Source organism: Saimiri boliviensis, chromosome 14 (genome assembly GCF_048565385.1).
Source record: "Saimiri boliviensis isolate mSaiBol1 chromosome 14, mSaiBol1.pri, whole genome shotgun sequence".
NCBI lineage: Eukaryota > Metazoa > Chordata > Mammalia > Primates > Cebidae > Saimiri > Saimiri boliviensis.
In genome coordinates this window covers 77587678-77614230 of record NC_133462.1, presented here as the reverse complement: position 1 = coordinate 77614230, position 26553 = coordinate 77587678, and the positions used below count along the sequence as shown (strand labels likewise).

Genomic DNA, 26553 nt, shown 5'->3' with positions numbered 1-26553 from the left:
AGATGCAGTATAGCTTATAGAACACTCTCTGTCTTGATGCTTAAACCTTTTGTAAAAAATACTTTAAAAATATTTATATTTATTTATTGAGGCAGAGTCTTGCTGTGTTGCCCAGGCTGGAGTGCAGTGTTGTGATCTTGGCTCACTGCCACCTCTGCCTCCTGGGATCAAGGGATCCTCCCACCTTAGCCTCCCAAGTAGCTGTGACTACAGGCGCACACCACCATACTCAGCTAATTTCTGTATTTTCTGTAGAGATGAGGGTCTCACTATGTTGCTCAGGCTAGTTTCAAAGCCTTGGACTCAAGTGATTGCCTGCCTTGGCCTCCCAAAGTGCTGGGATTACAGGTGCGAGCACTGCACTGGGCTGAGAGTTAAACCTTTCTAAGGCTCAGTTTCCTCATGTGTAAACTGAAGATAATAAGGTCTCATAAGTAGGGTAACAGTATATTTTAATTTATCTGTGACAGTGCTGATTTATGCCTATTGTTTTATTAGTTTTTCTATTGTTGTTATCCTTGTTTGGTTATTTTTATAATTGTTGTTACTATTAGTAATAGTAGTAATGAATTGAGTTAATTAGATTTGAACTACCTGTACTACCTGACCTGCCACCTACATTTAAAACGGCAATGTAAGTACTATAGGAAGTAAAAAATGAACAAATGCAAGTTCCTTTTCTCCTTCAGATACCCCCCAGTCCTTCTGTCTTAATTAGATCATTCTGTCTTGAGTAGATCAAACAGCTTTTCTAGGGTTTCTTACTTATCCTTAACAGAAAGTTTTATTATAATGAAATCGTATTATAAGGCTGAATTTTCATATTGCTTTTTCACTTAAAATATGTATTAGATTTTTCCACTTCCATATTTAATACATTTATAATATCTCATTATTTATTAATAGCTTCATTATACTGAATGGCTATATATATTTTTGATTTATTTATTTTTTGAGACAGAGTCTTGCTCTGTTGCCCAGGCTGGAGCGCAGTGTCATGATCTTGGCCCAGCTCACTGCAGCCGCCTCCTCCTGGGTTCAAGGGATTCTCCTGCTGCAGCCTCCTGAGTAGCTGGGATAACAGGGGCCTGCCACCATACCTGGCTGATTTTTGTATTTTTAGTAGAGACAGGGTTTCGTCTTATTGGCCAGGCTGGTCTTGAACTCCTGACCTCAGGTGATCCACCTTCCTTGGACACCCACATTGCTGGGATTATGGGTGTGAGCTACCGTACCCTGCATGAATGCTACATTTTTTATTAGGCTGAGTTTTAAAAAAAGTTTATGCGAATTTCAGATGTTTTCTTAGTTTTATTACTTAGAACCATGTTGCAAAAATCTTTATGTATACTGGAGCACTTTTGTGAGTTTATCTGTAGTTTGAGTTCTTACAAAGATGAAGTGTCAGACAGTCAATACATTTCATTATTTTACCGTTTATCTAACTGCATGTGTTTGGCCAAGAAAAATTTCAAAACAGGAGAGAAACTAGTGTATGAAAACTAGTCATGCTACTCAAGAAGTAGATCCCAGTAAAATTTAAAACAGTTTTACTATGAAATGCTGTTACTCAGAGATATTGTTGTGGGCTGCCCTGAGGCACTTCAGCTTGTGTATACTGAAGTTGAAATGATTTCAAGGATAAATTGTACTCGAAGGGATTATCTTTTTTTTTTTTTTTTTTTTTTTTTTTTAAGACGGAGTTTCGCTCTTGTTACCCAGGCTGGAGTGCAATGGCGCGATCTCGGCTCACCGCAACCTCCGCCTCCTGGGCTCAGGCAATTCTCCTGCCTCAGCCTCCTAAGTAGCTGGGATTACAGGCACGCACCACCATCCCCAGCTAACTTTTTGTATTTTTAGTAGAGACGGGGTTTCACCTTGTTGACCAGGATGGCCTCGATCTCTCGACCTCGTGATCCACCCTCCTCGGCCTCCCAAAGTGCTGGGATTACAGGCTTGAGCCACCGCGCCCGGCCTATCATTTTATGCTTGACCTAGAACTTACCCACTTCCCAAATTAAACTCCTTGCTTGTCGAACTCTGGGATTTTAGCAGGGGAGGGGAGACATTTAAACTTTGATAGCTATTACTTCAATAAAATTATCTTTTGTAAAAGTTAGACCACTATTATCTTTACACTCATAGTATGTAAACATGCCAGTTGTGGACGTTATCAAGTTATTTCTAATTTTAAAATTATATTAAAAACTTTTTACTGAAAAATAAGTTAAAAATGATACATCTCATGTTTGATTTTGACATCACATATATATTACAATGAAGACTTAAAAGTGAATTGATGCCATGGTAATATTTAGGATTCTTATATTTCGCAACTTAAAATTTGACTCATTTAGATTTTAAAAATGAAAAATGTTTTTTCCTTTAAATATTAGAGAAAGATTCAGTTATTATTTGAAAGAATTTCTCTGTGATTGTATTCTATGGAGGAGAGAAGTCTTTATTCCTAGTATGTGATAAGCCAAAGTAGATAAAATCATCAGTGGATTTTTTTTCTTTTTAACTCATGTTCTCCATGTATCTGCATTTTTGATGTGCAGTATAAGATTGTTAATCTGACAAGTGCATCTTATGAATATGGTGAAGGGAATCCTGTGACAACTTTCCAAAATTACCGTTTATGTATGTAGTCCTTACTAACTTCTGTTTCAACATTGGCATTCCTGTTTCTCTTTATCCCAATAGTCCATTAAGAATAAAATTTAAATAATATATGACTGATTTTTTTTTTTTTAAAAAAGGAAAACTGGCCGGGCGCGGTGGCTCAAGCCTGTAATCCCAGCACTTTGGGAGGCCGAGGCAGGTGGATCACGAGGTCAAGGGATCGAGACCAACCTGGTCAACATGGTGAAACCCCGTCTCTACTAAAAATACAAAAAATTAGCTGGGTATGGTGGTGCGTGCCTGTAATCCCAGCTACTCAGGAGGCTGAGGCAGGAGAATTGCCTGAACCCAGGAGGCGGAGGTTGCGGTGAGCCGAGATGGCGCCATTGCACTTCAGCCTGGGCAACAAGAGCGAAACTCCGTCTCAAAAAAAAAAAAAAAAAAAAAAAAGGAAAACTGTGTAGCAGTTGAAAACATCACAGTGGCAAGCAGAATGTTTGGATGACCATTTGGTTGAGAAAGTGAATGAATCTGAGGAAGTGATATGATCTACAGTAACCCTTCCTACATGTTTGTTATTAACACATTCTTAGATATCAAATATTCTGTTTTTAAAGGGGGGAGATATTGTTTAGTTTTTTGTTTTGTTTTTTTTTTTTTTAAAGTAGTGAAGTAGATGTTACTATAGCCTTTAAACATGTTGAATCCTCAGAGCATCTTTATGAATATATATACCCTGGGTATATGTGCGTCATGATTTAGATGATACTGATCTAGAACAGCGCTTCTCAGCAGGGATTCTGTTGACATTTGGGGCCAGATAATTCTTTGTTGTAGGGGTGGTTGTGTGCATTGTAGGTTATTTAGCAGCATCCCTAGCCTCTACCCACTAAATGCCAGCGGAACCCATCCTTTCCCAGTTATGACAAGCAATTGAGAGCAGTGTAATATACCGAAGCAAAATGTAGCCTGTGATTTATATCTAGACCGAGGATTCAAGGAATTAATAGGAATCATTTAATAGCTAAATATTTATGGATAAAATCTTAATGATGTCTGGGGTTTGCTTAAAAATATGTATATGCACCTGTGTGTGTGATGCTAGGGGAAGGTAGTAAGTGAGTAAGGGTGTAAATGAAATAAGATTGACCAAGAAAATAATTGTAGAAGTTGAATACATTAAGAGGAGGGGTTTTTATACTACTTTCTCTACCCTTGCATATGTTTGAAATTTTATATCATAGTTTATATTGTTTATTTTCTTATTTTAATAATTATTTTTTTTTAAGAGACAGAGTCCCTTTTTTGCCCAGGCTGGAGTGCAGTAGTGTGATCTTAGCTCACTGCAGCCTCAAACTCCTAGGCATGTGATCTTGCCTCAGCCTTCCAAGTAGCTAGGACTACAGAGGTGCATGCCACCAGCCTGGCTGGGCTTTTTTTTTTTTTTTTTTTTCCTCCCCTATAGAGACAGGGTCTTGCTGTGTTGTGCAGGCTGGTTTCAAACTTAGGCCTCAAGCGATCCTCTCACCTCAGCTTCCCAACGCATGGGATTGATTGCAGATGTGAGCCACTGCTCCTGGCCTATACTTTTTATTTTTTAAATAATTTTTTAAAAACAGTTTAGCATAGATTATAACTCAAAGTTTAATATTTTCTGTTGACTAAAATCCTTGGAGCTTTTTTTAGTTTTGAGTTATCAGTCAAATGAAATAATGAATGTTTATTAAATTCTAGCTAGAATGTTTATAAAATTTCAGATTTCTATTACAGTGAGATACAGCCAGGAGAAAGTAGTCTCCTAGGCTCTGACAGTCTTTACAAACTCTCCAAAATGTTAGCAGTAAACCGTTAACTGTTTAAGTCGGTTAAATTATGAAACAGGACTTAGTATTACATATGTAAAGTGATTTCTCTTTTCCCCTTAAAGTGAACCAAAGTATAGGGTTGTAGATTTTAGTAATTTAATTGAAGGTATAATTGCTCATTTGTTTTGGTCAAGCTTTATTTGTTTTAATGTTTATTATGTTGTTATTTAATGCACAACTTTAGAAATTCTATTTGGTTAAATAAGATTTGTGGGTATACATGCATAGAAAATGTTAGGGCCAAATGAATTACAATGTTGATTGTTTTGTAGATCATGGCTGTTGAATTTACCTTGTAGGATATGATAATTAAGCACTTAATATCTATATAATACTGTGTATTAATTTTATAGTGTATCTGGAATATGGTATAGCCATCCGGAAAAAAATAGGTAGATTTTTATGTATTGATACAGAAGGATCTGAAATTCATTGTTACTTGAAAAAAACAAACAACTTACAGAGCACTATAAATATAAACTCATTCTAATATGGGGAGGTGGCATGTGAATATATAACGTGTAATGTGTTGTGTGGTTTGTGTGCATGCATGCTTATATAGACACAGATTTTTTGAGAGGATTCTGAACAAAGAATTAATAATAGTACTGGACACAACAATTGGGCATTGAAACTATGGGAATGTGACTCAAGGAGACTTACTTTCTTAGAATTATCTTTGAAGTTTCTGTCATAGTGTTGTTATTTTTTTTGTTTCTTTTTAGTTAAAAATTAAAGATAGGCTGGTGCGGTGGCTCATGCTTATAATCCCAGCACTTTGGGAGGCCAAGGTGGGTGGATCATGAGGTCAAGAGATCGAGACCATCTGGTCAACATGGTGAAACCCCACCTCTACTAAAAATACAAAAATTAGTTGGGCATGGTGGTGAACGCCTGTAGTCCTAGCTACCGAGAGGCTGAGGCAGAAGAATTGCTTGAACCCAGGAAGTGGAGGTTGCGGTGAGCCGAGCACCATTGCACTCCAGCCTGGTTAATAAGAGCGAAACTCTGTCTCAAAAAAAATAAATAAATAAAGATAATGTATTACAGAATTATGATATTTAAAATTCATTTTTAGGCTGGGTGTGGTAGCTCATCTCATTTCTATAATCCTAGCACTTTGGGAGGCTGGAAGATTGCTTAAGCCTGGTAGTTTGATACCAACCTGGGCAAGATAGTAAGACCTCTTCTCTAGAAAGAAAAAAAAAAATTAGCTGGGCATAGCAGCGTGCTCCTGTAGTCCCAGCTGCTCAGGAGGCAAAGGTGGGAGGATCACTTGAGCCCGGGAGCCTGGGCTGCAGTGAGCTGTGATTGTACCACTGCACTCCAGCTTGGGTAATAGAGATCCCTTCTCAAAAAAGAAAGTAAGAAAATGATTTTCTATTTTTGATCATACATTTCTAGGTTCTCCAGGATATACTTTTATAGTAATGGAATCAGAATAAACTACAACTTTAAAAAATCAATTTGAAAAAACAATCCATTACAGAAAATGCACAAAGGAAGTAAAAAATTAAAAGGCAAAGTTCCGGTGTCAGATAAGTGTATATAAAGTTATTTATCTGCACCTGTAATTAGGAATATGTTATTAATTAAAGGAATATATTTCACCTCCATCATGTTGGCAACAACTTAAAAGTCTAATAATGTCACATATAGTTGAGGATGTGGGGAAAAGCAGAGCTTTCTTATGCTGGCTGGAAGAGTAATTGGTATAGCACTCAGGAAAGAAAATGGGCTGTCTCTGGTAAAGTTGAAATTAGCATTTAGTATTTATTTCTAAGCATATACAGTCGAGAAACTCTTTCACATTTGTACAAAAATGTTTACTGCAACATTGTATATAATAATACAAAACTGGAAATAACCTGTGTTTCCATGGTTGGGTGTTGCATAAATAAATTCTAGTGCATTCAAACAATGGTATGCCATAGCAGTTAAAAGAAGAACAGTCATTCTTGAGCAAAAAAACAAAAAACAAAAAAACTAAGGGATAGATCAAATTATACCATTCACATAAATCTTTTCTTTCTTTCTTTCTTTTTTTTTTTTTGAGACAAAATCTCTGTTCTGTCACTCAGGTTGGAGTGCAGTGGTGCCATCTTGGCCCGCTGCAACCTCTGCCTCCTGGGTTCAAGCAATTCTCCAGCCTTAGCCTCCCAAGTAGCTGGGATTACAGGTGTATGATACCACACCTGGCTAATTTTTGTATTTTTGGTAGAGACAGCGTTTCACCATGTTGCCCAGGCTGGTCTCAAACTCCTGAGCTCAACCGATCTGCCTGCCTTGGTCTCTCAGAGTGCTGGGATTACAGGCATGAGCCACTGTACCCAGCCCATGAAAAATTTCAAAACACCAGCAAATCTATTGTTTATAGACATGGAGATGTATGATCAAAGCATGTTATTGGTGGACTATCCACTGACTTCAGATTATTGATTACAGCAGGTACAAAAGGGAAGGCAATGGGTTCACTGTTTGGAATAGGAGTAGGAGGACCACAATTTATATTTTATTTCTTTTAAAAAAAAATCAGAAGTAAATATGGCAAAATGTAGACATTTATATTATCTGGCTGGTGGGTTGGTCCATGGTTCTTAAATTATTCTGCACATTTTTCTGATTGTTTTCAACTATAAAAGTATTTGTTAGTATAAAGTATATTTTTAAAAGGTATTATTCCAGTAGCCCAGTTTCTGAGGGTTCTTTGAAACTTGTGTTACTGAAAAGTCTTATAAAAACCAAGTGTATTCCTTTTCCAGAACAGAAATAATATAAACATACTAAGTAATTCTTTGCATATTTCCTAGTTTTACATAAAATATGCTCTAAAATTTTTCTTTTTGCTTTTCAGACAGCATGTTTTCGTGAAGAAAGGGATGTATTAGTGAATGGAGACAATAAATGGATTACAACCTTGCACTATGCTTTCCAGGATGACAATAACTTAGTAAGAATCATTTTTGTATTTCTATGTACTATTTTTTTTTGTTGGAAGAATTAACATTATTTTTATTTAAGCATTGTTTAAATGTAGGTTTCATATAGAAAATTGCTGCATTTCAAACAGAGTAAGTCGTTCACTTGATACATGTTTTTTTTTTTTCCTCCCTGGAAATTTGATACCTTTTAATTGGAATTCTTTATGCTAATAAGCAAGTCAAAGCTAAATCCAAACATTTAATTTCTATTAGTTAAATTCTGTAGAAGGTCTTCAGGAGTTTTTAATGATTTTTCCCAATATATTTTATTTATAGTATTCTATTTCTTTTTAGAATTTTACGTATTTTTCTAAGTGGCTATGTGCTATGTTAAGTAGAGCCACATTTAAAACATAGGCTATGTCTGATTTTATATGGAGATAAGACACTTCACAAAAGTTGAGAAAGAGCTTGGAGGAAAATCAAAATATTAGAAGCACTGCCAATTGAGAATTAATAAGAATGAAGAGATAAATGAGTGAATAGAAAAATAAGATTAAATCTGTCACGATTGAGGATGCAACTGCTTGGCCTGCTATTTGAGGCTCCTCATTGTCTGACCCCGATTTTTATTTCCAGGTTTATTCTTTAGCATACATGTATTTAAATCCTCCTGTGTTACACACTATACCAAAAACTGAGATATAAAAATTAATGGGATATTTTTCAGTCATTTGACAAATACTTACTGGATTGACCTGTTGCTTTCCTCCTTCTACCTTCTTTCATGATATGCTTCTTTCTTTCCTTTCCCTTTCCTTTTCTTTAGTACTTCTACTCCTCCTCCTCCTCCTCCTCCTCCTCTTCTTCCTACCTCCTCCTCCTCCTCCTCCTCCTCTCCTCTTCTTCCTTCCTCCTCCCCCCTCCCCCTCCTCCTCCCCCTTCTTCTTCTTTCTTCTTTTTCTTCTTCTTTCTTTTCTTCTTCTTCTTCCTCTTTTTTTGATGGTGTCTCCCTCTGTCACCCAGGCCTGAGTGCAGTGGTGCTGTCTCAACTCACTGCAACTGCCTCCCAGGCTCAAACGATCCTCCGATCTCAGCCTCCTGAGTAGCTGGGACTATAGGTGTATGTCATCATGCCCAGCTAACTTTTTGTGTTTTTGGTAGAGATGGGATTTCACCATATTGCCCAGGCTGGTCTCAAACTCCTGAGCTAAAGTGATCCACCTGCTTCAGCCTCCCAAAGTGTTGGGATTACAGGCATGAGCCACTGCGCCTGGCCAGGGTCTCTTTTCTTATTCTTACATTCCCATGAGGGGAACCAGGCAATAAATCCAAAATCAAGTAATATTTTCAGATTATTTCAAATGGAGAAAATACTGCATTTATTTGAAGATAAGTCAGTAAAGACTCTTCTAAGACAAATAGTAATTAGCTAAACCAAGAAGAAGATGGAGAGAGAGGGCTTGGTAGGCAAAAGTACAGAGATTTGAAGTCAATACTTGTTTGTATTGACTGAAGAGGCTTGGGGAGAAGGGAGGCAGAAAGGAGAACTTAAATAGCTAACATGTTCTTATATGTTCTGCTAAACAAATTAGACTTTTGCAACCATGTTTTTCGATTGGGGGTGGTCATGAAACTCTTGTGTATGTTTTTAAATTTCATTATATCTGAGAGCCTAGACAATATAGCATATTACAATAAAACTGCCCAGATTGATCTGTTGCTTTCCTCCTTTTACCTTTCATGGTTTCTCAGGAGTTCCTCGCAATCAAAGTATGAAACCTACTGTTTTAAGAGTATAGGAAGGTTTGTGACTGGAAAGGACTAGGGTTGTTAGAGAGATGAGAGGAAGGCCAGTATGATTATAGTAACCAAGGAAAGAGAGGTATAAAATGAGGCTTTGAGAGCGTAGATCATATAGATCATGCTGAGGAGTCAGATTTTACCTGAATTTCAAGAAGAGTTTTATGGAGAGTGAAATAATCAGTTTTATGTTTTACGTGTAACCTGCTGACAGCATGGTGGATTATGGATTTCAGTGATAAAACTAGAGGCAAAGACACCGGTTAGGAGACTTTTACAAATTCAGGGGACAGATGGGGAGGACTTGAATAAAGGTGATAATATCCAAGTAGGGATGAAGATGAGAGGATGGTTTTACATTACTATTTAGAAAGTAAAATAATTAGAACTTTATGTGTTTGAGTGGATGTCAGTGGAGGAGAGAGGAGTCATAATGATTCTTGTGCTTCCAATGCCTGACTTATGGGATTCAGTAGTCATTGATGAATTGAATTGGGGAATAGAGGCGGAAGAGAAGATTTAGAGTAGGGGGAAAATGATTTGTTTAATTTGGTAGATGTTTGGTTTGAACTGTAGTGTGATCCATTCACTGGGTTGGATATATAAGTCTGGTGCTCTATATATAGAGTGAATAGCACTACACATCTCTGAGTACTATTTTATAGGTCAGGTTTTGGCAGACTGTTGGCTGCAGCTCAAATCTGGCCTACCACTTGTTTTTGTAGAGCCTGCAAGCTAAGAATGGTCTTTACATTTTTAAATAGTTGAAAAAAATCAAAGGAATAATACTTTCTGGCACATGAATATTATATTAAATTCGAATTTCAGTCTCCCTAAAATTTAATTTTAACACAACTACACTTACAGATTTATGTATTGTCTGTGGCTGCTTTGTGGTACAATGGCAGAGCTGTATAGTGACAGAGACTGGCACTGTGACAAAGGGTAACAGTGTCTGTATTACTCTCACTTTGCACTGCTGCTTAGTACACTATAAATGGCAGTGACACATAATTATAACTTGATAGTATTTTGAATGCTATGCATATTGCTGTACCCCATAACATTTTATTATTATTTTTCTTAATAGTGTATGCTCATCATGACAAAATAAGGCAAGAAGTCTTCAGATATTAGGCTTTTAGGCACTGTAGTGTGGATTATTTTGTTATGGATTAAATGGCAGAGTATTGTGTTTATTATGCAACCACACTACAATAATACTAATACAGTATACACCTACATTTCCAGACTAAGCATTCATCACACATTCCCAACTCACAGAGTATCTATTGCAGCAGAACTTCATAAAAATGAAAATGAGTGCATCTGTAGTAAGTTTCTGAGTAGCTCATTTGTTAGCCAAGCAAGGAACGCTACTTACTGATGTAGAATTAATTAAATCATGTTTGATTGCAGCAGCTGGAAAAACATGCCCAGGGAAAATAAACTTATCTAAGACTATGTATTAGCCTTTTTTTGATAACAATTGCTCAAAGAATTGAGGACACTGCTAGCACATCAATGTTTGATTATAAAACCAGAGAAATGTGTGGACGTTTGTTTTTTCTTATTATGTAAGTACTTACATTATATCCCTGATTTTACCTTTTGGCTTGCCAAGCCTAAAGCGTTTATTACCTGTCCCTTACAAAAAAGTTGGCCAACTCCTGTTGTAAATAACAGTGACTAAAAGGAGTAAATGAGAATAACTGAGTAGTGCTTGTAAAGTGTGAAAATAGGCCATGCGTGATGGCTCACGCCTGTAATCCCAGTATTTTGGGAGGCTGAGGTGGAAGCATTGCTTGAGTCCAGGTGTTCAAGACCAACTTGGCTTCAAGACCCTTTCTCTACAAAAAAAAGTTTGGTATAGTGGTACACCCGTGTAGTTCCAGCTACTTGGGAGGCTGAGGCAGGAGGATCACTGGAGCCCAGGAAGTTGAGGCTGCAGTGCAGTGAGCTATCATCACACTGCTGCACTCCAGCCTGGGTGACAGAGAGAGACCCTGTCACTAAAAAACAAAAAGAAAAAGTGAAAACAAATGTGCTAAGAGAAGACAGATAGAGGGACCCAAGAGGAAGAAAACAAATGGAAATGATCAGAGCGAGAAAGAGAATCAAGATATCACACCATGGAAACTAAGAGTTGGTGGAGGAGTTGGTCAAGTGTTAAATATAGTGTTTGACTCAAAAAAAAAAGAAAAAAAAAAAAAAGATAGGAAATATTGTACTTGCTTACAATTTCTACATTTCAGCCTCAGGGGAATATCCTTCATTCTTAAACGTACTCTGTACTCTACATTTTGCCCTTGTTTTTGGTATCAATGATACGTTTAATACCAGTACCATTCCTCTTCCCTGTACCTGTTGAAGTCCAGCTAGTACTTTTAAATTGTGCCCAAATTCATCTTAAAATAGTCATTTCCAGAATTGCCTGTTGAAATTTATCTTTCTCATCTCATTCTGACTTTACATTTTAAAATTATTAATTTTGCATAACTAATACATGTATGTATATATCTCTGACTTTTAAAATACAACTTCAAAAAACATTTACATCTTTAGCTAAAATTAAATTAAAAGTTTTTCCAACCCCACTGGAAACAAGGAAAAATCTTAAAGGTTTATATAGCTTTTTAAAAATTCATCTATCTATATATGTATATGTATATAAAAAATTGCACTTTAGGTTCTGGGGTACATGTGCAGAACATGCAGGATTGTTGTATAGATATATACATGGCAATGTGGTTTGCTACCTCTATCCCCTGTCACCTATTTCTGGCATTTCTCCACGTTATCCTTCCTTAACCTCCCTACCCGCTGCTGTCCCTCTCCTATTCCTCCGCAACAGACCTCAGTGTGTGATGCTCCCCTCCCTGTGTCCATGTGTTCTCATTGTTCAACACCCGCCTATGAGTGAGAACGTGTGGTGTTTGATTTTCTGTTCTTGTGTCAGTTTGCTCAGAATGATGGTTTCCACATTCATCCATGTCCCTACGAGGGACACAAACTCATTGTTTTTTATAGATGCATAGTATTCCATGGTGTATATGTGCCACATTTTCCTTGTCCAGTCTATCATCGATGGGAACCAACCTGGGTTGGTTCCAGGTCTTTGCTATTGTAAACAGTGCTGCAGTGAACATACGTGTGCATGTGTCTTTATAATGGAATGATTTATAATCCTTTGAATATATACCCAGTAATGGGATTGCTGGGTCAAATGGAATTTCTATGTCTAGGTCCTTGAGGAATCGCCACACTGTCTTCCACAATGGTTAAACTAATTTACACTCCCACCAACAGTGTAAAAGTGTTCCTATTTCTCCACATCCTCTCCAGCATCTGTTGTCTCTAGATTTTTTAATGATCGCCATTCTAACTGGCGTGAGATGGTATCTCAGTATGGTTTTGATTTGCATTTCTCTAATGACCAGTGATGATGAGCATTTTTTTATATGTTTGTTGGCATCATTATATGTCTTCTTTTGAAAAGTGTCTGTTCATGTCCTTCACCCACTTTTGAATGGGTTTTTTTTTTTTTTCTTGTAAATCTGTGTTAGTTCTTTGTAGATTCTAGATACTAGCCCTTTGTCAGATGGGTAGATTGCAAAAATTTTTTCCCATTCTGCTGGTTGCTGGTTCACTCTAATGATTGTTTCTTTTGCTGTGCAGAAGCTGTGGAGTTTGATTAGGTCCCATTTGTCTATTTTGGCTTTTGTTGCAAATGCTTTTGGTGTTTTAGTCATGAAGTCCTTGCTTATACCTATGTCCTGAATGGTTTTGCCTAGGTTTTCTTCTCAGGTTTTTATGGTGTTAGGTCTTATGTTTACGTTTTTAATCCATCTGGAGTTAATTTTAGTGTAAGGTGTCAGGAAGGGGTCCAGTTTCTGCTTTCTGCACATGTCCAGCCAGTTTTTCCAACACCATTTATTAAACAGGGAATCCTTTCCCTATTGCCTGTTTTTGTCAGTTTTGTCAAAGTACAGGTGGTTGTAGATGAGTGGCGTTGCCTGCGGAGGCCTCTGTTCTGTTCCATTGGTCTATATCTCTGCTTTGGTACTAGTACCATGCTGTTTTGATTACTGCAGTCTTATAGTATAGTTTGAAGTCAGTTAGCATGATGCCTCCAGCTTTGTTCTTTTTGCTTAGGATTGTTTTGGCTATGCGGACTCTCTTTTGGTTCCATTTGAAGTTTAAGGTGGTTTTTTCCAGTTCTGTGAAGAGGGTCATAGGTACCTTGATAGGGATAGCCTTGAATCTTACTTTGGGCAGTATGGCTATTTTCATGATACTGACTCTTCCTAATCATGAGCATGGAATGTTTTTCCATCTGTTTGTGTCCTCTCTTATCTCCTTGAGCAGTGGTTTGTAGTTCTCCTTGAAGAGGTCCTTTATATCCCTTGTTAGTTGTATTCCTAGGTATTTTATTCTCTTTGTGGCAATTGTGAATGGCAGTTCGTTCTTGATTTGGCTCTCTTTAAGTCTGTTATTGGTGTATAGAAATGCCTGTGATTTTTGCGTGTTGATTTTTTATCCTGAGACTTTGCTGAAGTTGCTTATCAGTTTCAGGAGATTTTGGGTTGAGATGATGGCGTCTTCTAAATATATGATCATGTGATCTGCAAATAGAGACAGTTTAACTTCCTCCTTCCTAAGGTTGAATACCCTTTATTTCTTTTTCTTGCCTGATTGCTCTGGCTAGAACTTCCAATACTATGTTGAATAGGAGTGGTGAGAAAGGACATCCTTGTCTAGTGCTGGATTTCAAAGGAAATGCTTCCAGTTTTTGCTCAGTCAGTATGATATTGACTGTGGGTTTGTCGTATATAGCTTTTATTATTTTGAGATACGTTTTGTTGATACATAGTATACTGAGAGTTTTTAGCATAAAGGACAGTTGAATTTTGTCAAAGGCCTTCTCTGCATCTATTGAGATAATCATGTGGTTTTTGTCTTTGGTTCTGTTTATGTGGTGGATTACGTTTATAGACTTGTGTATGTAGAACCAGTCTTGCCTCCCTGATATGAAGCCTACTTGATCGTGATGGATAAGCTTTTTAATGTGCTGTTGGATTCAGTTTGCCAGTATTTTATTGAAGATTTTTTCATCTGTGTTCATCATGGATATTGGCCTGAAGTTTTCTTTTCTTGTTGAGTCTCTGCCGGGTTTTGGTATCAGGATGATGTTGGTCTCATAAAATGATTTGGGAAGCATTCTCGCTTTTTGGATTTTTTGAAATATTTTCAGAAGGAGTGGCACCAGCCCTTCTTTATATGTCTGGTAGAATTCAGCTGTGAACCCATCTGGACCTGGGCTTTTTTTGGTTGGTAGGCTCTCTTAATTGCTGCCTCAACTTCGGCCTTTGTTACTGGTCTAATCTGGGTTTCAACTTCTTCCTTGTTTAGGCTTGGGGAGGGTGCAAGTGTCTGGGAATTTATCCATTTCTTCCAGGTTTACTGGTTTATGTGCATAGAATTGTTTTAGTAATGTCAGATGGTAGTTTGTATTTCTGTGGAATTGTTGGTGATACTCCCTTTATTGTTTTTTATTCCATCTATTTGATTATTTTCTCTTTTCTTTTTTATTAATCTGGCTAGCAATCTATTTGGTTGATCTTTTCAAAAAAACCAGCTCCTGGATTTGATTTTTTTGAAGAGTTTTTTGTGTCTCTATCTCCTTGAGTTCTGCTCTGATCTTAGTTATTTCTTGTCTTCTGCTAGCTTTTCAGTTTTATTGATCTTGCTCCTCTAGGTCTTTCAGTTTTGATGACAGGTTGTCGTTTTTAGATCTTCCCTTGCTTCTAATGTGGGCATTCATTGCTATAAATTTCCCTCTAGACACTGCTTTAAATGTATCGCAGAGATTCTGGTACTTGCTGGTTTTGAAGAACATCTTTATTTCTGCTTCATTTCATTGTTTATCCAGTCAACATTCAAGAGCCAACTGTTCAGTTTCCATGAAGTTGTGCAGTTCTGAGTGTGTTTCTTAATCCTGAGGTCTAATTTGATTGCACTGTGGTCTGAGAGACTGTTATGCTTTCTGTTCTTTGGCATTTGCTGAGGAGTGATTTACTTCCAATTATGTGGTCAACTTTAGAGTAGGTGTGATGTGCTGAGAAGAATGTATATTCTGTGGATTTGGGGTGGAGAGTTCTGTAGATGTCTAAGGTTTGTTGGTCCAGATCTGAGTTTAAGTCCTAGATATCCTTGTTAATTTTCTGTCTTGTTAATCTGGCTAATATTGACAGTGGAGTGTTAAATTATCCCACTATTACTGTGTGGGAGTCTCTCTTTGTAGGTTGTTAAAAACTTGCTTTATGTATCTGGGTGCTCCTGTATTGGATATGTATATATTTAGGATCGTTAGCTGTTCTTGTTGCATTGATCTTTTTACCATTATGTAATGCCCTTTTTTGACTCTTTTGATCTTTATTGGTTTAAAGTCTATTTTATCAGAGACTCGGATTGCAAGTCCTACTTTTTTTGCTCTCCATTTGCTTGGTAAATCTTCCTCCATCCCTTTCTTTTGAGTCTGTGTCTGTCCTTGCATGTGATAGGGGTTTCCTGGATACTGCACCCCGATGGGTTTTGACTTTTTATCTGCTTTGCCAGTCTGTGTCTTTTTATCCACTTTGCCAGTCTGTGTTTAGCCCATTTACATTTAGGCTTAATATTGTTATGTGTGAATTTCATCCTGCCATTTTGATGCTAGCTGGTTGTTTTGCCCTTTAGTTGATGCAGTTTCTTCATTGTGTTGATGCTCTTCACCATTTGGTAACGTTTTTAGAGTGGCTGGTACTGGTTGTTCCTTTTCGTGTTTAGTGCTTCTTTTAGGAGCTCTTGTAAGGCACCCTGGTGGTGACAAAATCTCTCAACAATTGCTAGTTTGTAAAGGATTTTATTTCTCCTTTGCTTTTGAAGCTTAGTTTGGCTGGATATGAAATTCTAGGTTGAACTTTATTTTCTTTAAGGATGTTGAATATTGGCCCCCACTCTATTCTGGCTTGTAGGGTTTCTGCTGAGAGATTCTTGTGAATCTGATGGATTTCCCTTTGTGGGTAACCTGACCTTTCTCTGGCTGCCCTTAGCATTTTTCCTTCAGTTCAACCCTAGTGAATCTGACGATTATGTGTCTTGGGGTTGCTCTTCTTGAAGAATATCTTTGTCTGTGTTTCCTGGACTTGAATATTGGCCTGCCTTTCTAGGTTGGGGAAGTTTTTCTGGATAATATCCTGAAGAGTGTTTTCCACCCTGGATTCATTCTCTCCATCACATTCAGGTACACCTATCAAACATAGATTAGGTCTTTTCACATAATCCCATATTTCTTGGAGGCTCTGTTCATTTCTTTTCACTCTTTTTTCTCTTATCTTGCCTCCTCAATTTTATTTCATTGAGTTGATCTTCAATCTCTGATATCCTTTCTTCTGCTTAGTCAGTTCGGCTGTTGAAACTTGTGTATGCTTTGTGAAGTTCTCATGTTGTCTTTCAGCTCCAAGTAGTCATTTATATTCTTCTCTAAGCTGTTTAATCTTGTTAGCATTTCATTGAACCATTTTTCAAGGTTCTTAGTTTCTTTGCACTGGGTTAGAACTTGTTCTTTTAGCTCAGAGAAGTTTGTTATTACCTACCTTCTGAACCCTGTTTCTATCAGTTTATCAGACTCATTCTCTATCCAGATTTGTTCCCTTTCTGGTGAGGAGTTGTGAGCCCTTGGAGGAGGAAAGACGTTCTGGTTTTGGGTGTTTTCATCCTTTTGCACTGGTTTCTTGCTATCTTTGTGGTTTTATCTACCTGTGGTCTTTGAAGTTGGTAACTTTTGGATGAGGTCTCTGAGTGGACGTCCTTTTTGTTGTTGTTGAAGTTATTTCTTTCTGTTTTTTACTTTTCCTTCTAACAGTCAGGCTCCTCTGCTGTAGGATTGCTGGAGGTTCACTCCAGACCCTGCTTGCCTAGGGAATCACCTGCAGTGGCTGCAGAAGAGTAAGGATTGCTGCCAGTTTCTTCTGTTACCTTTGTCCCAGAAGGATACCCACCAGGTATCAGCCTGAGCTCTCCTTTATGAGGTGTGTCTTTGGATATACAGGAGTTGGGGGGCTGCTTGAGGAGACAGTTTGTCCCTTATAGGAGTTCAGGTGCTGAGCTGTGAGGTCCATTGTTCCATTCAGAGCTGCTCTGCAGATATGTTTAACTCTGCTGCAGTGGAACTCATAACTGCTTTTTTACCCAGGTGCTCTGTCCTGGGAAGGTGGGGCATTATTTGTAAGTTCCTGACGTGCTGCTGCCTTTTTTCAGAGATGCCCTGCCTAGCAAGGAGGTAGCCTAGACACAGTCTGCCAGCAGAGGCGTTGCTGAGCTGCCATGGGCTCTGCCCAGCTGCTGTGTGAACTTCCTTGTGGTTTTGTTTACAGAGGAATAGTTAGAACTGCCTCGGTAATAGTGGTCTGCCTCAGTAATGGCGGACTGCCTCTGTAGTTGAGAATGCCTTGGTAATGGTGGACATCTTTCCCCCCACAGAGCTGGACCATCTGTGCTTGCTGGGAGACTCTCAATCCAGAGTTTCAGATTGCTGGTCTTTGTGGGTGTGGTTACCGCCAAGCCTCATCAACTGGCTCCCTGTTTCAGCCCCCTTTTTTTCAGTCAAATGGACGGCTCTGTCTCCCAGGCATTCTGGGCGCCAGTTGAAATGGCCAACCAGATTTGTGTGAGTTTTTCTGTGGAGACCCCACCTGTGCTGGCTGAAATAGCTGTGCTGGAAACTCTTGGTGCTTTTCAGCCTCCTCATCTGTGGGCAGTAATAACTCATTTGGAAATGAGAGTGATCACTCACCCTCTGCATTGTTCTCGCTGGGAACTGGATCCAGAGCTGTTCGTATTCGGCCATCTTGGATCCCTCAAAGTTTATATAACTCTTAACAGTCATGGGATTTATCTGATTGCAGGCCAGATCTAGGTGTTCAAACAATTTCGTTATATTACTTGTCTTTTATATCCCATATATACTTATAGATTATAGTAATTTTCTTTATACTACAGATTGTGACCCATTAGTGAGTAATAAAATCAATTACGTTGGCTATAAGCAGCATTTTCTTTTTAAGAGACAAGATCTTAATCTGTTGCCCAGGGTGGATCTTGCTCTATTGCCCAGTTATGGCTCACTGCTGCCTCCACTCCTGGGCTCAACTAGAGTAGCCAGGAATATAGGTGTGTGCCACTGTGCCCCACTAACTTAAATTTTTTTTTTTTTTTTTTTTTTTTGGTGAAGATGGGGTCTCAGTTTGTCACTCAGGCTCATCTTGAACTCTTGGCTTCAAATGATCCTTTCGGCTTGACCTCCTAAAGTGTTGGGATTACAGGCATGAGCCACCATGTCCAGCCATCAGCTGCATTTTAAAAAATTAAATAGAATAGAAAATGACAGAGCTCATGACAAGTAGTAAGAGTGCATATGTTCTCATGACACATTTCTTTTATGATATACCAAATTATTATGTAAGCTTTATATGTTATTGTGGGTTATAATGAGAATTGTTTGAAAGCCATAACATAGAGCTTTCTATGTATTAGTTACACAGTTGTTAAATTGAATAGAATGATATTTTAACTGGATTTGTTATACATAATATAAAAAATTTTAGAAATGCATGTATCATGCAAATATAGTCTGCATGGGTTTTGTTGACAACATTTTAAGAGGAAATGAAAGCATTTCCCCCATATTTGCCTAGAAAATTATAGCAGTGTATCATAATTTTAAAAATGTTTCTAAATAGTGAATAAAATCCACAATTACAGTGTATTCTGTAGTAGAGAAATGTTAACACTGCAAATTTGTGCATTGCTTAAAACTCTACATTTTGGCCGGGCGCGGTGGCTCAAGCCTGTAATCCCAGCACTTTGGGAGGCCGAGGCGGGTGGATCACAAGGTCGAGAGATCGAGACCAACCTGGTCAACATGGTGAAACCCCGTCTCTACTAAAAATACAAAAAATTAGCTGGGCATGGTGGCGCGTGCCTGTAATCCCAGCTACTCAGGAGGCTGAGGCAGGAGAATTGCCTGAACCCAGGAGGCGGAGGTTGCGGTGAGCCGAGATGGCGCCATTGCACTCCAGCCTGGGTGACAAGAGCGAAACTCCGTCTCAAAAAAAAAAACCTCTACATTTTGGTATAAATATAGAAATAATTATTTAATTTTGTAGATATATTAATAGAAATAAAGTACCCAAATAACAAATTTTATATAGCAAAAATTTGGTATATAAAACTGTGATTTATCTCTCTCCTCTTATTTAGTTTTATTTGCATTCTTTGTATTTGACATTAGGATTAACATTTCTTTTTCAAAGACATTTCTCAGGGAAAAATATTCTGGATATGCCTCTCAATAATTACTAAAAGAGAATTAAAAACATAACTGGTGGAGGAATGAAACACTCTAGTAGTCAAATTTCCTATAACTTGCCAGTTTTTCTTTAGTTTAGGGGAGCCTTCATCATATATTCATTTCAAGAGTTAGAGGTCTTGGTTATCATCAAAGATTATCTTTTGAATATTTATAAAATATTAGAAAATAAAATCATTAAGAAATGTTGACAATGCTCATTTTAGATACCAGAAAAGTAAATTTTATTATGTATAATTATTATTCAATGTAATTTTTAATCCTAATAGCTTTTAAATAGCCAAGTAAAAAACATAATTTATAATGCTGTACAGTTCAAGAAAGCTGTGGCAAATAACGACTTTCATTTCTAAGCTACTTACCACTATAGTTTATGAAAAAATGTGCTGTGGTATCAAGTAGACCTTTTGTGTGTTTCAGAAAAAGGCACATACTTTAATGATGGTTGTTATTAAGATGTGATTAGATAATTGTTTCTTTAAGAAAAGCTCATTAAATAGAAAGCTGCTTAGTTACATTGATGCATAAAATTTTTATCAGATAACACTAGAATATAATGAACCAGTGAAATTTGTTTGTTCTATCTTTTCTTATTCATTGTTTCCTGTTTAGTTATTTTGTGGTCGAGAAAAAAAAACCAGGAAAATATTTAGAGCAAAAGTATTTTTCTTGAAGTGACATATGTAACTTGTTTAAAATGTGAAAGATACTTGAATTTTAAATTAATTGTAGTAACTCATGTGAACTCTAAGTCCTTTATAGGAATCGAATTTGTTAAGACAAATTATTAGAAAGGTATCTTTTTAATAGTAAAGATACTTTTAATTTTTAAAATTAAAAATACTTTTTAATTAGAAAAGTATTTTTTAATAGTAAACCAAATGAAAGCAAGGAGGAATAACTAAAAGGTGAGGCTGTAAAGATTGACTGTTAATCTCCTTGTTATGTCAGCATGAGAATTAGAAGAGTTTCCTGATATTCTTACAAAGACTTCTAGAAACATATCTGTTCTTTAAAATGCTGATTTTTGGAAACATAACTCATTGCATGTTTTCATATGTTTAGCATTGTTTCCTTGGACTGGAGCTCTTTAAAAAAAATTACAAACTTTGAAACTATTTCAAAGTGATTTTTTTAGAAACTCAGTGTTGGAAGTTTTATGGTGTATATATTCATACCTACAGATCTATATTTCTTTATTTTGGGTCGTATAGTAGTTGATATAATGGATATGTCATAATTCAACTAACAGTTTCCTTGATCACATTCATATTATTTCTGATTTGTTGCAGTTATTAATAGTTCTGTACAGTAAATAAACTTGTCCATATTCCTTATATATTGGAGTTTTTGTTATAATTGACTAAATTCTTAAGAATGGTAATACTAGATCTAAGGGGTATGTACAGTTTAAATTTTAGTAGTTACTTTGATCCCAGAAGGTTATAGTATATCATCCTTCCAAAAGCAGGATTGCTTCAAGTCACTGTCCCCAAAGCTGTCATGGTCTTTTTAGTAATCTGACCAGTGATTACTAAAATCAATGATTGTTGCTTTGGCTTTCATTTCCCTAATGACTGTTGAAGTTAAGCATGTATTAATTGGCTGATTATGTTTCCTCTTAGGTGAATTATCTGTTAATATTCTTAGCCCAGTTTTGTTGGATTAATTTGTCCCTCTCTTAACAATTAGAAGGGGCTCTTTATTTTAGGATTATCTCCTTGACCTATTACGAATATTACCTCTCAGTCTGTTTTTTTTTTTTTTAAAACTTGTTTAAAGATACCTTAGCTACATTAGGTAATATTTTTAAAGTAGGTTTTTTTTTTGTTTTTTTTTTTGAGACGGAGTTTCGCTCTTGTTACCCAGGCTGGAGTGCAATGGCGCAATCTCGGCTCACCGCAACCTCCGCCTCCTGGGTTGAAGCAATTCTCTTGCCTCAACCTCCTGAGTAGCTGGGATTACAGGCACGTGCCACCATGCCCAGCTAATTTTTTGTATTTTTAGTAGAGACGGGGTTTTACCATGTTGACCAGGATGGTCTCGATCTCTCCACCTCGTGATCTACTCGCCTCAGCCTCCCAAAGTGCTGGGATTACAGGCTTGAGCCACCGCGCCCGGCTAAAGTAGTTTTTGATTAGGAATACCAAATTCTCAATTTTACTTTAAAATTAACCAATCAGAACAATATGATATAATAATATAGGAATAGGTAACCGTAGCAGAATAGATTAACTGGAAACAGATATGAGTATATCTGGGATCTTAAAATATGATGAAGGGACGGTTCATTTGAATTGAGGAGAATGGATTATTTAACTAGTTGTTTTAGACTAGTTAAAATACATTCTGTCTATTTAGTCTTACAGACTCTGTCAGTAAGAAAGTAGTCTTCACACTTTAATCAAAAGTAAATTATCAGGATAGTATCAGTTAAACGTTAGGCCAGTGGGCGCGCTGGCTCATGCCTGTAATCCCAGCACTTTGAGAGGCCAAGGTGGTCAGATCATGAGGTCAGGAGATCGAGACCATCCTAGCCAACCTGGTGAAACCTTGTCTCTACTAAAAATACAAAAATTAGCTGGGTGTGGTACTGAAAATCCAAAAATTAGCATGCCTGTAATCCCAGCTACTTGGGAGGCTGAGGCATGAGAATCACTTGAACCCAGGAGGCAGAGGTTGCAGTGAGCTGAGATTGCACCACTGCACTCCAGCTTGGCGACAGAGCAAGACTCCATCTAAAAACAAACAAAAAAACCCCGCTAGGCCTAGTAAATACAGCAAGTAGGCCATAGACCAGGATTTTAAATATATACAGCTTCCCTAATTTTCAAGGCTTTAATATGTAAAATTAGTTTCTTTCTTTCTTTTTTTTGAGAAGTCTCACTCTGTTGCTCAGTCTGGAGTGCAGTGGCGAGATTGCGGCTGGCAGCAACCTCTGCCTCCTGGGTTCAAGCAAATATCCTGCCTCAGCTTCCTGAGTAGCTGAGAGTACAGGTATATGTCACCACGCCCAGCTAATTTTTTTTTGTATTTTTAGTAGAGACAGGATTTCACCACGTTAGCCAGGATGGTCTCGATCTCCTGACCTTGTGATCCACATACCAATAAAGATCCATATCTAAAATGAGTTGGCTTCTATTTATTATATATACCTGAGAAAAGCCCATTCTGATATTTGTACAATATTAAAAACGGGAAGAGAAACATATGGTGAGAATTGCTTTATTCTAATAGTAGTGTTTTCCAAATGCTGATCTACGACTGATGCTGGTTCTCATAAAGTTCTTACTGATCCAAGGTGAAATAAGGAGAACATAATGATGATGAACATGAATTTCTTTCAATGTAGGGACTATCCTGCATTCTGAGTTTTTTCTTTCTTTCTTTTTCTTTTTTTTGGTGGGGCATTCAAATGTTCATTCTTCTAAAATCTTGGAAAGTTGTGTTCCATTGTTGTAGGTAAAGATGATAATAATAATATTGTTGTACTTTGCAAAATACAAGAATGGTAACCCTGTGTTGTTCTCTGCTCCAGTCTTTAAACATTTTGTTTTACTGCTATATGATATTTAGAGGTGTTTTGTTTGTTTGTTTTGTTTTTTGAGACGGAGACTCGCCCTGTCATCAGGCTGGAGTGTAATGGAGCAATCTTGGCTCACTGCAGCCTCTGCCTCCTCCCAGGATCAAGTGATTCTCCTGCCTCAGCCTCCTGAGTAGCTGGGACTACAGGCATGCGCTACTAGGCCCAGCTGATTTTTTTGTATTTTTAGTAGAGCCTGGGTTTTGCCGTGTTGGCTAGGATGGTTTTGATCTTTTGACCTCATGATCCACCCGCGTCGGCCTCCCTCCCAAAGTACTGAAGTTTTGTAATGACTGCTGATCATCATCCTACACAGTTTCTTGTTAATTAGCTGCATATGTAATTAACTGCATGACTATTTGACCCAGTCCTGTTTGACCTTGGGATACATTATTTTAATTTTTCACCCTTATTATTTACTGAGTACATTTTATTTTTTTCATTCACAGTACCTGGTTATGGATTATTATGTTGGTGGGGATTTGCTTACTCTACTCAGCAAATTTGAAGATAGATTGCCTGAAGATATGGCTCGATTTTACTTGGCTGAGATGGTGATAGCAATTGACTCAGTTCATCAGCTACATTATGTACACAGGTAAGACATTGTACCTGGCTGTGAGTTACCATGTAATATCTAGCAACAGAGGTCTATTTCTTGCCCGATTTATTAATTATGGTCTTAGATACTTTTATCATCAGCCAAAAAAATTATTTTCAGATAAGTTTGGTTGTTTTGCTTTGTTGTTATTATTTGTCAGCATTTCAGAACCGATGTACCTGCTTATACATACATGTACATGTATACTATCTAAAAGTTCCCACTCCTAGAATAATAGATATCGAAGAGTAGGAAAGGTGGGAGGAGGTGAGGGATGAGAAATTACCTATGGGTACAAGATACACTATTCAAGTGATGGGTACAATATATTGCATACCTCACCACTACGCCATATTTCCATGTAACAAAGCTGTACTTGTATCCCCAAATCTGTTTTTTTTAAAAAAGTTCTTATTTCCAGTCAGCATTTCTAGAAACCACTTAAGAAAACGATTCTTGTTTAAATGTACATATGAATTCCATCTCAAAAGGAGTATGCATTGGTGAGTTTCCTTATAGTTGAGTCTTAAATATTTATATTAGCTGGAATTCTAGACCATAAATCGTAGGTTCATTTGCTAAGTAAGTCCTGTATCATTTTATGTTTCTCAAGAAAATACTTTCAAGGATTATATGTGTTAAAAGAAATTTTTTTTGGTAGAAAAGTGATAATTTTGATGTACATGGAGTAATTTATTATAAACTACTAATAATTTATGTTTAAAAAATTTAAAAGTACCTACATGAATTTGGAAGGACACACAAAAAATGAGAAATAAATGAAGAATAAATTGGATCATTTAAAAGGTACCCTCCCATTTTAAGAGGAAAGTAGGAAACACAATGTTGTTGGTGAATTAATCATTAAAATGAGAATATCTTTGGATTGTGCAGAATGTGAGAAAGAGAAAGACGCTGAAGAGAAGTAAGTAAAGGGATACTGCTGAGTTAGAAATAAACTAAACCATTTTCTAAGAGTGATTTTCAAACTTTGGCATGCATCTGAATCCTATGGAGGAGGGCTGGTTGAAACCAGATCGTGGAGTCAACTGCAGAAGTTCTGATTCAGTGGGTTGGGTGGCGCTGGGGTACTGCTATCTCTAACAACTTTCCAGGTGGTGATGCTACTGCTGCTGGAGGTTTGCTCTACTGCTGGTGTAGTGACCACACTTTGAGAATCACTGCTCTAAGAGCAGTGACTGTTTTAAGTTCAGGGTAATGAGAGTGATCTCTGAGAAGAACATGAATGTGGCAGGAATAGAATGTTTCTGTTTCAGTGTTTGCTTTTTAAGATATGGATGTCTTAATTGCTGTTTCATTTAATTAGTAATGAAGTTCTAAGACATTATTAAAAGAAAAATAAACAGTTTGTGTTTTATCAGATCTCTGTTTGGCTTTTTGCCTATTCATGTGTTTTTCTCTGTGGGTATCTGGTTATCACAATTCTTATTGAAAATAAAGATATGGAAATGCTTTAAAAATTGTAAAGTACAATGCAGTTTTTTTTTTTTTTTTTTTTAATTTAAACTTTTGTAGAAATGGGAGTCTCATTGTGTTGCTCAGGCTGGTCTTGAACTCCTGGACTCAAGTGATCCTGCCACCTCAGCCTCTTAAAGTGTTGGGATTACAGGCATGAACCGCCACTCCTAGCCACACTGCAGCTTTAAAGATGGTATTATGGTCTCAAGAGTCAATTATAGGATGAGAAACCAAAGTGCTTTTTATGGCTTAAATGGTAACCCAAAATCCTAGCTGAGGACTATCATTTAAAAATACTTCTAGATGCTGGGCGCGGTGGCTCACGCCTATAATCCCACCACTTTGGGAGGCCAAGACGGGTGGATCACGAGGTCAAGAGATCAAGACCATCCTGGTCAACATGGTGAAACCCCGTCTCTACTAAAAATACAAAAATTAGCTGGGCATGGTGGCACACGCCTGTAGTCCCAGCTACTTGGGAGGCTGAGGCAGGAGAATTGCCTGAACCCAGGAGACGGAGGTTGCGGTGAGTGGCGATCGCGCCATTGCACTCCAGCCGGGTAACAAGAGCGAAACTCCGTCTCAAAAAAAAAAAAATACTTATAGAAAATACTATTTCATTGAATATTTGAAGAATGTTAGTTACTAAGCATAGAGTCTTAGGCTTGTGGAATTGAGAGAGACTTTACCTAGTTTGTATGTAATTCTTGGCAAGGAGTAATACTTTTGACAATTATGTGCATAGATTGGTGATAGTAAATATGAGGTATTTGTAGTATCTTTCATTCTGCCGGGCTTGTTAGAGATATTGTTATGTGGACTGAAAACCATTTCAACCTTGAGCTCTACTTAAATAAATCTAATTTTACAAGGTACTTACTTTTAAATGAATCATATTTATTCCGTTGCTGGGCAGCTCTAATATTAGAAAATTTCATATTAAGCCAAATTTCTTTTTATTTTAGTCATTGGTCCTAGTTTTGCTTTTAGAGTCATATATAATTTATTTATCTTCTAGTTTTTATGCTTTCTGAAGTCTTCTTTAGGTTAAACATCTAAACATCTCTAGTTTCTCTGTTATCACAGTTTGTATACACTTCGTATCTTCCTTGTCTGAATCCCCCACCACACACCCTGTGCCCACTCCCACACCTCGTCTTCCTCCCTCCTTTCCTCTCCTTTCACCTTTCTGTGGATGCTCCATTGTGTTAATGCACTTCTTAAAATGTTATTCTCATTTTCTGGATAGACTATTTTCATCAAAT

General features: G+C 37.3%; 1 protein-coding gene across 18 annotated transcripts in view; it reads left to right on the top strand.

The window, feature by feature from the left end:
- CDC42BPA (CDC42 binding protein kinase alpha) overlaps positions 1–26553 on the top strand; it is a 327782-nt gene that overhangs the window by 104538 nt on the left and 196691 nt on the right. For all 18 annotated transcript variants that reach the window (XM_074385301.1, XM_074385302.1, XM_074385296.1 and 15 more), the window contains exons 4-5: positions 7345–7440; positions 23658–23806. In XM_074385301.1, the coding sequence (XP_074241402.1) occupies positions 7345–7440; positions 23658–23806 (245 nt within the window). The remainder of the gene's footprint in view (positions 1–7344; positions 7441–23657; positions 23807–26553) is intronic.